The sequence below is a fragment of the Leucoraja erinacea genome, chromosome 11, assembly GCF_028641065.1.
Source record: "Leucoraja erinacea ecotype New England chromosome 11, Leri_hhj_1, whole genome shotgun sequence".
NCBI classification, from domain to species: Eukaryota; Metazoa; Chordata; class Chondrichthyes; order Rajiformes; family Rajidae; genus Leucoraja; species Leucoraja erinaceus.
In genome coordinates, this window is record NC_073387.1 from 10751705 (window position 1) to 10768547 (window position 16843).

A 16843-nucleotide genomic window follows, 5' to 3' on the forward strand; every position below is an offset into this window, starting at 1 on the left:
CCCGAGGTGCATTTAGAGGCTAAGGCAAAATATTCATTTATTGTCAATTTTATACATGGGAACATTGGTATCATGTCTGCAGTTCAGTATAAGACTCGGTACAAATTGACAAAAGAATAAATGTGTTGTTTAATATGCAGCATGAAGGTGTAGTGATTAGTGTTGTTAACTTGAGAAGATACACAGTGCTGAACTGACTCAATGGGTCCGGCAGCATCTCTGGAGTACAAGGATAGGCGACATTTCAGGTCGGGACCCTTCTGCAGACTCGCAGAGAATTTGATTTTACATAGAATCACTGGGCCATATAGACACAATGAATGAGCAGTTCTCTTTCAGGCAATTTCATACTATCACATTTCCATGTGACATAGATGGAGGACAACCAGCCTTTTAAATCTGTGCCACCTTTTATAGCAATCCCATCCATCCCCCTTTTATTTCCCTGGACAATGGACAATGAGCTTTCACCCTTGCTCATCAATTTATTTCTAATTCCCCCGCCCACCATCGACCAGACCAATTTACAGCAACTAATAAACCGACCAATACCTCTTTGGGATGTGCAAGGAAATTAGAGCACCTGAGCAAACCAACACAGTCACAATGAGGGGAACCTCATTGAAACGTACTGAGTCGTGAAAGGCTTGGACAGAGTGGGTGTGGAGAGGAAGTTTCCACTAGTGGGAGAGTCTAGGATAAGAGGTCATGGCCTCAGTGTTAAAGGACGTTCCTTTAGGGAGGAGATGAGGAGGAATCTATTTAGTCAGGGTGGTGAATCAGAGGAATTCATTGCCACAGAAGGCTGTGGCGGCCAAGTCAATGGATATTTTTAAGGCAGAGATAAATTCATGATTAGTATGAGTGTCAGGGGTTATGGGGAGAAGACAGGGGAATGGGGTTGAGAGGGAGAGATAGATCAGCCATGATTGAATGGTGGAGTAGATTTGATGGGCCGAATTACCTAATTCTGCTCTTATAACTTATGACCTTATGAGATGGAGAACATGCAAACTCCACAGAGTCAGCAATAGAGGTTAGGATTGAATTGGAGCGACAAGGCTGCAGAATTAATTGCTCCACCACTGTTCCACCCCTACGGGTGCCTGGAGAGTGCTTTTACTTTGCCAATTGCCAAGCAAGTACTGCAACACTGCCTGGCTGCTCACTGGATTTAAAACCAGGAAACTAAGAATACCAACACACACTGGCACAGCTGTCATTTTTGAAGTTAACTATTCTGCTGGGCACAGTTTTATTTTATGTACCATCCTACGATGTGGAATGACCTGCCCGATGAAGTGGGGTCAAGGTTGGTATAATACCAATACTTGGACAGGTACATGAATACGAAACCTTTAGAAGGATATGGGTCAAGCATGGAAAGAAGGGATTAGTTTCGAAGAGCATCTTTTACAAGTTCACATGTTATGAGAGTGGAATTAGGCCATTCAACCCATAGAGTTTACTCTGCCATTTAATCATGGCCGATCTCTGTCTACTATTCCAATTTTCTTGCCTTCTCCCCATAGCCCTTGACACCCGGTCTAATCAAGAATTTTTCTACGTCTGTCTAAAAAATATTCACTTACTTGTCCTCCACAGCCCTTTGTGGCAATGAGTTGCACAGATTAACTACCCTCTTTGTTGGCATGGATGGGTTGGGCATGTTCTGAAGACCCTTTTCCCATGCCGTGTCATTCTATAACTCTATCTCAACATTGCAGCACAACACTTGTCCCCACCACTGAACTGCAAGCTCCCTCAGTCACCACCTTACCACTTTACACGGACAATGTTGATTATCCACCAAGTTGTGCACTGTAGATGATGAGGATAATCAAACTGACCTTCAGTATATCAGGGTTAGCATGAGTCAGAATTGCTGTGGGTAATTCCCTTCCAGCTGTGCATCATTCCACCCAATTATTAAACGTAGAATAATTTATTTATTATTTAATTATGCAATTATTTAACTGAAAATTATCAGAATGTTAAGGAAGATTTGAAGTGTCACTTACAAGAGTGATAACTGCTTGAAATTAGAGAGCTCGCTGGGAAATGTGGTCAGTTGATTCCCTTCCAAGTATCTGCAAAACAGAACAGTCGACGACAATTAACACTTGTCAAGTGAGAAAAACTTTCCTCAGCGGTGTGCAATTATTATCTCCAGCAGGCAAGGGGCTGAATGTTTTTGCAATAAAACTACTTCACACAAACATAAACAGTGAAGGTGGGAGAGAAGGAAAGAGAAAAAGAGAGGAGAGGAGAGAGAGGAGGGGAGGGGAGGGTAGAAAGCAGGAACGGGGTGTAGATCAGTGTCACTCATGTTATGAGTCACACTTTGTAGCTACGCCCACTAGTTTAACAGAAAGCTTCTCAGCCCTTTCTCCCTCAGTCTTGAGTTATGTATTAAGATGAAGTTACCTATGCTGTAACATTAATAAAGTCTTTGGATCTTCATCACTGTGTGCGACCTAAGTTGTTCCAACAACAGAAGCTCGACACGGGTTACTGACTTTGGATGATCAGCTATGATCATATTGAATGGCTGAAGGGCTGAATGGTCTACTCCTGCACCTATTTTCTATGTCTATGTCTAACTGGAGGTGGAATCCCTTATCCCAGGATCTGTGCCAACACATTTCTTCTGCACCCTCCCTGGGAACTTCAAATTCTTTTTTAAATGTTATAATCAGAATTGGATGCAATTCTCTAATCATGGCTTAATGTGTCATAGGGAAATACAACGTGTCCACCCTCCGCACCAACCATCAAACACCCATTTACATGAATTTTACATTAATCCAATTTACATTTCACCTCAGTCACATCAACTCCCCCCAGATTCCACCACTCACCCACACACAAGGGGCAGTTTCAGTGGCCAATTAAACCTACACATCTACACATGTTTTGGATATTGGAGGAAACCTCAGCAACTGGAGGAATATCACGAGGTCACAAGGAAAAAATACAGACTACACACAGGCGGCAGCACATGGAATCAGGATTGAAGCCGGGTCTCTGGAATTCTCATAGAAACAAAGAAACATAGAAAATAGGTGCAGGAGTAGGCCATTCGGCCCTTCGAGCCTGCACCGCCATTCGATATGATCATGGCTGATCATCCAACTCAGTATCCCATCCCTGCCTTCTCTCCATACCCCCTGATCCCTTTAACTTCATACTACGGTTCTACCAGCTGCACCACTGTGCTGCATTTTTTATGCCAACTTTTATATATTTTCAACAAAACTTCCTTGCTTTTGTTTTTGATGCTTCTATTAATGAATAGCAGGATCTCATACACCTTCTTGACCACACTTAACATGCCCTGCCATTAGAGGTTTATGCCCGTGTGCCCCTGTGTTCCTGGTTCCTGTACACACTTTCAACTATATTGCTATTAAACAAATATCGTCTTTATTCTTTTTTCACAGTTATCATTCCACAGTATATTAAATTTCATCTGCCACTTGCCTGCCCATTCTGCTAGTTCATCTATGAGCTCCTGCACCCTATTACTATCCTTCTCACCACCTACAGTATGCCCAAGCTTGGAGTCCATGAATAAATCATGCTTCCTTTATCACAGCAATCACCTATTCAGGATCATATAATGGAATACCTTATTGTCACATGTGACAAGGCACAGTGAAATTCTTTATTTGCATACCCAATGTATACAAATAGTGGCCACCTACGGTGCAGCCAAAGTTACAAAGCACGCCGGCTCCTCCTTTGTTAGAAGGAGTGGCATTAACATGACAGGGATGTTCTGCTCAAACTTGTACTTACATCTCAGTTGCGTCCTTGGGAATGCCTTTTGGTAAGGTGCGGAAGCCTCGATTACTGCACCGCACCACTGTGTCAACACAGTTGCATAGTTCAGGACATCGAGGGTCTGGCAGGCAGCTGCTCTCGTTGTTGTCAGCTAAAAGCAGAAATTACAATGAGGATTTCACTGGCCTCTTGTTTACCACCCTAGGCAGTGGCATGCTTACCCGAGGATGTAGTGACTTACCATTCCATCACCAAGTTGCCATGGGGACAGACACTCTGCCCAGGCGACTAACTTTGCCCTTATACTGGCCATTGCAGCTCTACATGACTGTAACTGTAGCATTTAGACAACAATTCTGGAGCCCACTTCTCTCTGAACAAAGTACATTCACATTTAATTGTCAGAGGATCTAACTCACCACATCTCACTCTATTATTGCCTCGATTAAAATGGATAAAATTGGTATTTGATACAAAGATTTGAAGAAGAAGAAATCAAGTCTGGTAGCCCCCATTCCCGAGACAGGTGTGTCTGCCTTTGAGTGTCCAGTGATATTCAATCATAAGAACTTGTAGCTTCCCACCATCTCTACTTTGGCACCAGCAATGCCAGTGTACTTCTTTACTTCCTGAAGTCAGGTGACCGAAACTACTTCAAGTGTGGCCACATTATCATCTTGTACAATGTCCCAACTTCTATACTCAAATTGTTGACTGATGAATGTCAGTGTGCCAAAAGCCTTCTTTACCTCCCTATCTAACTGCAATCCACTTTCTGGGGACTATGTACTTGTTCTCCTGGATAACATTGCTCTACAACACTCCCCAGTACCCCACCATTCACTGTGAAGACCTTGCCCAGATTTTTGACTTCCTAATATCCAATACCTCATACTCATCTGAATTAAACCCTATTTGCCGTTCCTCGGCCAACTTGCTCAGCTGATCATGATCTCACAGTAAATCTTTATATTCATCTTCAGTGTTTGCGATACCACCTATTTTTGTACCATCTGTACCTTACTAAACATACTTTGTAGAATCGCACCCAAATCGTTGATATAGGTGACAAAAAGCCATGGCCCCGGAATCGATTTCATGACGCATCATATCAATCACAGGCCTCCAGTCTGAAAAACAACCTTCCACTACTATCCTCTGCTTCCTACCATTAAGCCAATTCTGTATCCAATTAGACACAAAATGCTGGATTAACTCAGCAGGATAGGCAGCATCTCTGGAGAGAATGAATGGGTGACTTTTCAGGTCGAGACCCTTCTTCAGACGCTGTATCCAATTTGTTAGGATCCCATGTGATCTAACCTCCAGAGCAACCTACCGTGTGGAACATTTCAAAGGCCTTGCTGAAGTTCATATCGACCTGTCCTCATGAACTGGATGGGTTACTTTTACAAAAAATACAACCAAATTTGTGTGACACGATCTCCCACCAAAAAAATCATACTGACTAGCCCTAATCAGCCCCTGTCTTTCCAAATTAATATATATCTTAAACCCACACTCCAGTGACCTGCCTACCACGGTGGTTCCCAGGTTTTTCTTTGCAGTCCTTCTTAAATATAGGCACTACATTAGCCACCTTCCAGTCTTCCACTACCTCATCCGTGGCCAACAATGATTCATATATCTCAGCCAGGGCTTCCACAATTTATTCTTTCACTTTGCACAGAGTTCTCAGATATATCTGATCAGGCCTCAGAGTGTTTCATACATTTTAGAGCATGCAGCACCTACTCGACTGCAATATAAACTATCCCTCAGATATTGGCATTACATTTCCCAAGTTCCCTCACCTCTGTGTCTTTCCGCATGGTAAAAATAAAGGAAAAATATTTATTGAGGCCCATATCCATCTCCTACGGCTCCATACAAAATCTGTGTCACACTTAGGTTTCTGAGGCATTTAATTCTCTCTCAAGTTACCCCTTTCCACTTAATATTTCTATTAAATCTCCGTGGATCCTCCTCAATCATATCGGCCAGAGCTATCTTATGCCCCCTTTTAGGTATTGGTATATTAGTGTCATGTGTACAGAGAGAGTGAAAAGTATTGCCCTCCTGACTTCCTTCTAAATATGCTCCTCAATCCACTAAACTCCTCCAGAAATACCCTTGATTTGTGCAGCCCACACGTGATCCATGCCTCCGTCTTTTTCCTGACCAGAACCTCAATTATTTTCATCATTGAGGGATCCTCACTCATACCACCCTTGTCCTTCATGCTTACAGTACATGCACATGCATAACTTTGAAATCTCACTTTCACACTTTTAAAAGCATCCCACTTTCCAGATGTTCCTTTGCCCACGAACAACTGACTCCAACCAACTTACAATTTCCTATCTAATACTATCAAAGTTGCCCTTCCCCTAATTTAGAACCTTAATTTGTGAACCAGCCCTGCCCTTTCCCATAACTATTTAAAACTAATAGAATAGCGGTTTCAGAGTGCTCACTTACTGACACATCAGCCACTTGACCTGTCCTATTTCATGAAAGTAGTTCAAGCTTTGCTCTCTCCCTTATGGGGCCCTCTAGATGTATTGCCTAATAAAAGTTTCCTGAGCACACTCAACAAATTCCACCCCATCCAACCCTGTGGCACTACTCATTATTTGTTCATCTACACTAATCCCATTTGTCTGCATTGGGTACGTATTTAAATGTCTGTCAAAATGCCTCTTAAATGTTCTGATGAAAAATATCTTTACTGAAATTTTAATCTCTTATTCAACAATTATCTTACTCCCCAAAGCATAGTAGAAAAAAAACATTTATATGTAATTGACAAAAAACTGAATAGCATTTAAATTCTGCATCACATTGTGTGGTGAGCCTGGTGAAGAGATTTATTTTTCCATGCTGGTGTTTACGCTTCTCAGTAGACGACCATCTGATAATAAACTACAGTAGCTTGGCGTGGAAACAGTGGGAAGTGGACATCTAAAGCATTTTTGCATCGAATCGCAACTCAGGAAGGAGCAAAATAAAGAAATCAAAGGAAAGAAAAACAACAACCTTTCACCTCATGATAATATCCAGAAAAATGAGCTTACCAACATAATTTATAGAAATAAGTGAGTTAGCAAGAGGTGGAAGTGGGGCTGGGATGCTTTTGTAATATGTCTTAATTTCTATAAACAACTGGGAGATACAAATCAGGTTACACATACTGCGTTGAACATCAAGATGAAAGAATACATCAGAGGCATGAATATGCCATAGGAATTTAAAACAAAACACCATACTAAGATATGGCATAACACAATTATACAAAATATTTATTCTGATGATAAAATCTCTCTATTTATCTCTTAAAAGTACTAAATTATAACCAAGAACACATGGTGATTTGATTGTGGATACACGATTTCCAGAGGTCTAAAGAAAATGATAGATATTTCCCAGAGGGTGGCTCAGTGAGCGAGCCATTTAACAGTGTGGCATTGCACAGAGGTCATATGGTGCTCTTCGACTTCTGCAGCAAGAAACTGGAGAACTACTATTATCAAGTACTTACTTCTTTTACAATCTTATTTTACAGTGGCAGTTTTTCCCTTCTTATTTTTCTCTGGATTTGTTTCAGAAAAGTAAATTTTGTGGTAGATGCTCCTCCTAAACTGTCGGCTTGTTCATTTTCCACATGAGCCTGGCCAGGCTATTTGACTACAAAGCCATCACAACCATGTTAAAGTCCTGACCCAAAATATTACCTATCCATTCCCTCCACAGATGCGGTATGAGCCATGGAGTTATTCCAGCATCTGATATTTTGCACAACCATGTTAAATCATGCTCTGCTGTGGCATGTGTGTTTTACAATAACAGGTTAATGCCAATCTTGATGTTCACAGAAGCACCATGAGTGATACATGTTCCACCTTTTCACAACTAACATTTTATCTCAGATTTGTCACAATTTTTCTCTTCAGCGCAACATTGATCCAGAAGCCATGTCCTTACCATCACAGGTGAAATCCTGTACAGCCACATCCTGAATCGGGATCTCCTTCAAGAAGAATGGTTTCTGGCAACGTGGGTTTCCACTGACGATCCTTCTCTTCCTCAACCACCTTCCCAACCAGGCCAAGTGACAGTTACAGTTGAAAGGATTGGCTAGTAGGTTTCTGTGGAAGACAGTCAAAATACCAATTAATAGATCCACAGAATCATAGAATTGTACAGATCGGAAACTCATCTATGCCGACCAACTCACCCATGCAGACCAAGTTGCCTAGCAATACTAATCCCATTTGCCTATGTTTGGCTCATGTCCCTCTAAACCTGTCCTATCCATGTACCTATTAAGAAAGTATATAACGGCTACACATTTTAATTATAATCATTTTGCAAAGTTTTCTTTCATATAACATTGGCAAAAATACTCACAAAAATACTTTGCTATGACTAAATATTTCAGTAGCTTCTGAAAGCTGGGCCTCAATCTATAACTTGTAATAATTACGAGTTATCACTTTGAAAATAAACTATTTATCCCAACGAAGAGCAAATTCAAGGAACATTTTTAAATCCCAAGGGATCCCTTCTCAATGCAAACCTAGGGTTAATATCTTTTGCACTTTCTGAGCAGTAAAGATAGGATGGCACAGTGGTGCAGCTAGTAGAGCTGCTGCCTCACAGCGCGAGATACCCGGGTTCAATCCTGACTTTGGGTGCTGTCTGTGTGGGATTTGCATGTTCTCCCTGCATTAGTAATGTGAACGGGTAATCGATGGCTATCATAGATTCGGTGGATGGAAGGAAGGGTCAGTTTCTATACCGTGTCTATAAATGAAACTAAACATTCTTTACAAATGAGATGACATATTTTACCTGTGTATTGCACAATCACAGATTTTGCAGACTGACCAATCTAGTCTCCACCGTCTAGGAGCAGTGAGTTAATCCAACTATAATCTTTATGCATACAATATTCTGACCCTTAGATTCGGCAGAAATCATTTTCCGAATTTAACCTCACAACAGCAGATCCCTTCTTAGACCATTATCCTCTTAATCAGCATACCAGATGTTAACACCAAATTCCAAATATTTTCCACTTTACACGATTATACATTTCCACTTTATATCAAATTCATAGCATGGAACTAGCACTTAACCCAAATTATGTTGGCATGTATGGTCCACTTTGTCCTTTTATCACCCAATCTTTATCTTATCTTATTTATATTGTCTTTTTACTTTACCTTCATTGACTTACATAGCTTCCACCTGGATGTAACAGGCTCTTGTTTCAAATACTCCATCCTATAGCTCCTATATGCTGCTTTGAACTTGTTGTAATTACTGCAGTATTTATCGTTACCACATGCATACTGCTTACTCTATGAGCTTCATGTGAACAGGGAATTTCATTGCATCCTGCATGATAATAAACTAGCTGAGTCGGAGTCTGAATCTGAATCTGTTCTTTGGACAACGAGGTTTGCCTAATAGGTAACTTCCCATTAGATTTATTATCAAGCATCTTAAGTTTCGAGCACCTAATTGTGGACTCTGACATATGGATTTCTCTGTATTCATCTTATCCAATTAGAAAATATAGAACACAGGAAACTTAATTGCAAGATCTAATTTATAGTCCATTCATCCTGTGTTAATGGATAATTAATCCATAGTTCAAAGTCTTATTTAAGTAACCAACATACAAATAAATGGGAATGACAACCCACAGTGGAAATGACTAAGTAGAGATGAATGTGGGATGCTTGTGAAGATCAAAGTAGAAGCGATGCAAGTGTAATGATACCAATGATTAAGGTGGAACAAATTTCCATCAATGCAAATTGACGTCAAACAAACCAATGAGACGAGAAGCAGATCTTACATGGTTGAGAGGGAATGGAGGGTGTTGAATGCTCCAGGAGTTATGGTGGTGACTCGGTTGTCATAGAGTGACAGCAGACGAACTGAGGTAAGTCCGGTAAAGGTGTCGTTATTGACACAGTTGATCCTGTTGTTCCGTAGCATCCTGTAACACAGGTCAATGAGGATAAAAATGGAACAATTTGAGCGAGTGTTAACTGCAAGACCATTGTTTCAGACTTAAACATTTTACAATAAAGTATTCATTAATAACTATACCCTCAGGTGAGCATCATCAAATTAAGACTTTCCCAAAAACATTGACAACAACACTGATGTCTTTCCAAATGCAGTGGTAAAATATGGTAAAATCACACACCAAAATACTTGGAAATATAATGCTAGGTCTTCATGATTGCTGGGCTAAATCTCAAAATACATTTACCAACCAATATTTCTGTTCTGGTTTCATTCCATCATGGCAACACCAAAGGCATCTACATGAGGCGCTTGAGATCAAGGATCCTTTCCATCCTTGACCTCTTCTGACTTCTACCTTCGAGAAGGAGGAACAGGAGCCTGAAATTCTCACACAGGAACAGCTACTTTCCAACCACCATCAAGTTCGTGAAAAGAACTGCACGCCCTAATCCTAGATCAGCAACAGAATACTACACGCCTCTTGCATTATCACAGACTTGTTTTATAACTGTGTTTCACACTGAGGTCTTGTTTATGTGCAGTCTTTTTCCTTTCAACTGTATTGGCCATGTTTTCTGTGTGCCTATTTTTCATGAGTCTATGTGCCTGTGACGCTGCAGCACACAAGATTTTCATTGTATTTGTATCTAGCTATAACTTGGGCTTATGATAATAAACTCGACATGGCTTAACCTGACGCGACGTGTCCTTTCCCTTAAATAGGCAATATGTCGTCACCCGTGTTGATGCACTGACAGTTTAACCACACTTCCATCTTGTTCAGTTTTGCCATTGCTGCTGGTGATGTAACGGCTATACAAATCCAATTATCCAACATTCACATTGGCTTCAACACTGTGGAGATTTTGTCTCCATGGATTTCTGCTGTGAAAATATCTCTTCTGTGAAAAATTCACAATACTACAGTTTCTTTGATTAACTAGCGTCCCTTTAGACGTCCACTGAGGATATGTTTCCTTTCATTTGATGGTTAAAGCATGTTGCTGTGCTGCTTTGGCATCAGTGCAGTAAATAGGGTTTGTTACATCCGTAGCAGCCACTCACACCAGTTCCAACCAAATGCTTCAGATTCTGCTGTTTGTCTTCACTTTCCTGCTTCATGATTATGAAAACTCATTCTGTTTGTACCCTGAATAGGACAAAATTATTTTTCTTTTTCCGATGTTGGACCTGCAGGCAATTTTGCAGACAGGGCCAAATGCACGATTCTGTGTTTAATTACTTCAATTGCATTTGTTTGTCTATTGGACCACAACAAACATGTCATGCATATCTGGTTTAAGAAGTGCCAGGATTGCAAACCTGAGACAGAAGTCTTTGCATGGGAAAAAAAAATGCTTGGATTCTGAATCATTGTTACAAATTTGAAATTGTTCCTACTTTGAGGATTCAAATTTGAATTTGCCTTGTAATTTTTGTTCTACTTTGTTAAAGAATATTTTCTGCGGCGTTAAAAGATTAGCTAATGTTTTTGTTGTTTCAGATCAAATTTCATTTGGAAACAGTGCTTCTTTGTGCTCCAGTTTAACATTGCTGATGCTGTTTCTACCAAAACAGATGATGTCAAACAAGAACCCCCAAAGCTTCTCTCTTTCCAGGTGCATGCTAAGCTCACTGGTCAAAACCACTGAATGGTGGAACCAACCACACTGTCTTTTGTAGCCTAGTTCCCTTGTTGCCAAACTCTTCAGGAGTTTCCTTATCCTGATGCAGAGCTGAAGTGACTCTACTAGTTACTCTTCCTCCGTGGGAGTTGTGTCAGTCCTCTCCTAAGACACTCATCCAGAAGCCTTAAAAGCCCACTTCTTGTGCAGTGTTTTGACTGGCATTGTTTTGACTGGTTGCTCTGCTCAGCAATGCTGCTGATACTTTAATCGGTCACTTTTAATCGATCACAAACACAATCGGTACATATGTTATTCTTTCTTCAATCACTTTCTTAGCTTGCTTACACAGTCCATGCTTTACATCCACATTGCCAATTTATTTGCAAAGGCACACATTATGAAGGATGTGAAGCATTACGTGCATGCTGTTTATTCAGCTTGAACAACAGTGTGCATGTACACATATGGCACAGATTTACATACATAGTAAAGTCAGGCCACATGCACAAAGTTCAGAACATTTGAGAAATTCAGAACTTTTTAGAAAATTTTATGAGGATGTTGCCAGGGCTTGAGGGCCTGAACTATAAGGAGAGTTTGGGCAGGCTAGGACTTTATTCATTGGAGAGCCAGAGGGTGAGGGATGATCTTATAGAGTTGTATTAAATCATGAAGGGAATAGCTGCAATGAATGCACAGTGTCTTGTATCCAGAGTAGGGGAATCGAGAATCGAGAAGGGACATAGGCTTAAGGTGAGAGGGGAAATATTTAACAGGAACCTGAGAGGTGACCTGTACACACAGAGGGTGGTGTATATGGAACAAGCTGCCAGAGGAGGTAGTTGAGTAGGTACTATAACAACATTTAAAAGGCATTTGGACAGGTACACAGATAGGAAAGGTTTAGAGAGATATGAGCCAAATGCAGGCAGGTAGGACGGGCATGGATGGGACATCTTGTTTGGCATGGATGTTGATTCAAAAGGCTTATTTCCGTGTTGTTTGACTAGGACTCCTATAACTACACTGAAATTAGTAAAATTCCAATAACATGGTGATTTAGGAAGGTTCTTTGACTGATGCCCACCTACTTATAGTCACAGTATTAACAGTAATATCCAATACATTAAAAAAGTTCAATGCATCAAATATTTGTGGGCGGCACAGTGTCTTAGTGGTAGAGCTACTGCCTTACAGCACCAGAGACTCAGTTCGATCTTGACTACAGGTATGTATCTGTACGGAGTTTCTACGTTATTCCCATGACCTGTCAGGGATTTCTCTGAAATCTTCGGTTTCCTCCCACACTCCAAATACGTACAGGTTTGTAGGTTAATTGGCTTGTTATAAATGCAAAATTGGCCCTAGTGTGTGTAGGATAGTGTTAATGTGCATGAATCACTGGTTGGTGCTGACTCAGGGGGCTGGAGGGCCTGTTTCCCCAACTGTATCTCTAAACTAATCTAAACAAAATTCAACTAAAGTATTGTTAAGTAAAACTAGCAAATGGTTTAGAATTATTGTATTTTAAGTTATACATAGACTATAGTCTGGGTGTGTATATTTTTATATGATAAACACATTTTCACAAAAAATATCCAGCAATCAGCATTCATGGTTTCATTAATGTATACAGTTGATTGCAAGGAATATAACCATTCAGTTTAGTTTAGTTTAGTTAAGATACAGCGTGGAAACAGGCCCTTTGGCCCACTGGGTCCCCGCATATTAACACTATCCTACACCCACTAGAGACAATTTTTACATTTACCAAGGCAATTAACCTGCAAACCTCTACGCCTTGGAGTGTGGGAGGAAACTGAAGATCTCGGAGAAAACCCACGCAGGTCACGGGGAGAACGTACAAACTCCGTATGGACAGCACCCATAGTCGGGATCAAACCCGGGTCTCCGGCATTGCATTCGCTGTAAGGCAGCAACTCTACCACTGCGCCACCATGCTGCCCTAAATTTCCCGAATGCACTGCCTCATGGAAGATTTTAGATTTGTGATTAAACATATTATTTAATATCGGACTTAATCAATGATTGAATTGATTTTGCAGATTGAGGGCGATTTTTCATCCAGAGAGAATCAGAACTATTTATATTTGCCTACACTCTGTTCATAGCTTATTGCGTAAAATGTTATTAAAACATACAGACTTCTGACAGCATTGGACGGGCTGGATGCAGGGATGATGTTTCCTCTAACTGGGAAGCACAGAATTAGAATTCTCCATCTCAAGAGACAGAGTAAAGACTGAGGATTGAGATAAGAGGTTTCTTCTCTCATAAGGCAGTGAACCTGTGGAATTCTCCGCACAGAAGGGAGCGGAGTCCAAGTTGCTGAATGTATTTAAGGAGACAGATAGATTTCTGGACCATCAGGCATCAAGAAATATAGTGCTAAGATATAGCATCAGTCATGATAGTATGTAGCAGTGCAGTAGGGCTGAATGGCCTACTCTTATATTCTGTGATTCATTTCTTCTATGTAACACCAAATGAGGACCATTGTTAATTTTAGTTAAATAGACTAATTTTAGTTCCAAAAATTCAGTCTGAAAAAGGGTCTTGTTCCGAAAGGTCACCTGTCCATGTTTTTCAGAGATACTGCCTGACCCGCTGAGTTACTCCAGCGCTTTGCCTCTTTTTTCAAAAATCGAAAGTTAACTTTCTGGGGACAAATTAAATTCAGAAATCAGATTAAACAGGAAAAGGTTGGATTTTGATAAATGGAACTGTTTCACTCTGACAGATGACCTGACACTGAGCTCTCTGCGGGCACTTATAGGTTATCGATGTTGTGTACTTACAGTGTCTTGAGCCCAGAGAGACCAGAAAACATTCGGTTGTGGACCATTTCCAGTTCATTTCCAGTCAGCAACAATTCCAAAACCCCTGATGCCCCTTCAAATGCTCCCTCTCGAATATCTCGGATCTTATTGTTACTCAGGTTTCTGATGAAAGATGATGAGAACATTAATTCCATAAAAAAGCTAACAATTCATCAGCATGCGTAAATAACATTCTTTGCTCTCTACGAAAGCATTTTTGATAAAATCATGCAAAATAACTTGATTTAATAAATAGATTTATAGTAAGTTGGAAAATTAAGGAGTTTAATAAAAACAGCATTTAATAGTCGATGAAAAATGAACTAATCTATAAACCACTATTGAATTGCTAAAATACTATTTTAATTGAAGTGTAGGATTATAATTATTGGATTATAATTGTAATCACTTTATTAATGAGATGGTGATACTGTGATCTAATGTGAGCAGTGCCTGGGAAGTTTGCAGTCTACTTTCCAATCTATTTCAACCTTATCCCTACAGATGGAATTAAGTCTTCACTCTGCGATGGTTATTAAGCGTCCACTTTGCACAGCCTCCCAGAGGAAGTTAATCCACAACACAAATCTGCTCATAATTCAGCACTAATTGGCCAATCCACCTCAAAACAGTTGCAAGGATGGATGGTGGGGGAAGTGGATACGTCACTTTGGTGCAAGTAAGGAGTATTTTTCAAGCATGTTACTGGGGCAATGTAAAAGGAGCTGTGAACTCTGTCTAACCCCTGGTACATTGGAACTGCCTTTGCTCAATACAGACAAGAATCAAGTCAAAGTCAAAGACAAAGTAAACTTTATTGTCAATTCAAATAATGCAACAAGTAGTTACACAGAGGATTGAAATTGCGTTTCCCCATACTCCAAATGTGCAAGTAATATTTATAACACAGACAGACCATATGCCAATAAAGATAGACAATGGACATATACATTATATAAAATATTCACAGTGTGCCAGAGTGTAGTAAAATTTTAAGGTATGTTATTAAGGTGCAATAATAAAGGTGCAATATAGAAAAGTGCAAATAGCATACTGCAGACATTGAGTTAAAGTTATTTTGACAGTCAGTTGGTCATTGTTTGTGTAATGTTCATGGAATTTTCTTGAGTGTGTTGAGTAGTCTGATGGCCTGAGGGAAAAAGCTGTTTTTGAATCTGGTGGTTTTGCTCCGCATGCTGCGGTAGCACTTGCCGGATGGTAGGAGGGTGAACAGTTTGTGTGCTGGGTGGGTGGTGTCTTTGATGATATTGCTTGCTCTCTTGCGACAGCGAGATGGGTATAAGTCCTGGATTGCTGGTTGGGGTGATCTGGTGATCTTCTCCGCTGTCCTCACCACTCTCTGTAAGGCCTTCTGGTCAGCAGCAGAGCAACTGCCATACCAGACTGAGAGACTGCTGGTAAGAATGCTCTCAATGGCACCCCTGTAAAAAGTGGTGAGGGCAGAAGGGGGGAGGTCGGCTCTCCTCATCCGTCGAAGGAAGTGGAGGCGTTGCTGTGCTTTCTTGACTAGGGAGATGGTGTTGGTGGACCATGTCTGATCATCTGTGATGTGCACTCCCAGGAACTTGGTGCTTTTCACAGACTCCACTGCACTGCCATTGATGGTGAGTGGGGTGTGTGCTGTCTGTTTCTTCCTAAAGTCCACAGTTATTTATTTTCTTTTATTGAGTTGAAGGTTATTGATGTCACACCAGTTGATGAGTTGTTGTACCTCCTCTCTGTAGGCTGAGTCGTCATCGTGGCTGATGAGACCCACCACTGTTGTGTCATCTGCAAACTTGATGATGTGGTTCGAATTATGTTTGGCACAACAGTCATGTGTCATCAGCGTGAACAACAGAGGGCTCAGCACACATCCCTGTGGGACCCGTGTTCATGATGGTGGTCTCTGATGAGTTTTTGTCAACTCTTACCGTCTGTGGTCTGTCAGTGAGGAAGTCCAGTAACCAGTTGCATAGTGGGGTGCTGATGCCTATTCCGCCGAGTTTATTCACCAGGTGTTGGGGGATGAATGTGTTGAAGGCGGAGCTGAAGTCGATGAACAGCATCCGCACGTAACTGTTATAGTTTTCCAGATGAGCCAGGCTTAGGTGGAGTGCTGTTGCTATGGCATCATCAGTGGAACGGTTGTGACGGTATGCAAACTGGAATGGGTCAAGTGTAGAGGGGAGACTGGATGTAATGTGGGCCTTGACCAACCTTTCAAAGCACTTCATCATGATGGACGTGTGCTATGGGCCGGTAGTCGTTCAGTGTTGAGGCTGGGGATTTCTTGGGCAGCGGTATGATGGTGGTGGCTTTGAAGCATGCTGGTATGATGGCTTGGCTCAGAGAGGTGTTGTAGATGTCAGTGAGAACATCTGTGAGTTGGTCAGCACAGTCTCTGAGCACACGCCCCGGTATGTTGTCAGGGCCTGCAGCTTTTCTGGGGTTCACCTTGAGTAGGGTCCTCCGCACATCAGCTGGGTCCAGGTGAAGTGTTTCATGGTCTGGGCAGGGGGGGGCTTTTGTTGGTGTGAT

At 41.1% G+C, this 16843-nt stretch overlaps 1 protein-coding gene across 2 annotated transcripts in view; it reads right to left on the bottom strand.

The window, feature by feature from the left end:
- The window catches only part of LOC129701451 (slit homolog 3 protein-like), a 561975-nt gene that overhangs the window by 62355 nt on the left and 482777 nt on the right, over nucleotides 1-16843 (bottom strand). For both annotated transcript variants that reach the window (XM_055642634.1, XM_055642635.1), the window contains 5 exons: nucleotides 14282-14425; nucleotides 9656-9799; nucleotides 7771-7934; nucleotides 3802-3937; nucleotides 2022-2090 (listed from right to left, as the gene is read on the bottom strand). In XM_055642634.1, coding sequence (XP_055498609.1) covers nucleotides 2022-2090; nucleotides 3802-3937; nucleotides 7771-7934; nucleotides 9656-9799; nucleotides 14282-14425 — 657 coding nt within the window. The remainder of the gene's footprint in view (nucleotides 1-2021; nucleotides 2091-3801; nucleotides 3938-7770; nucleotides 7935-9655; nucleotides 9800-14281; nucleotides 14426-16843) is intronic.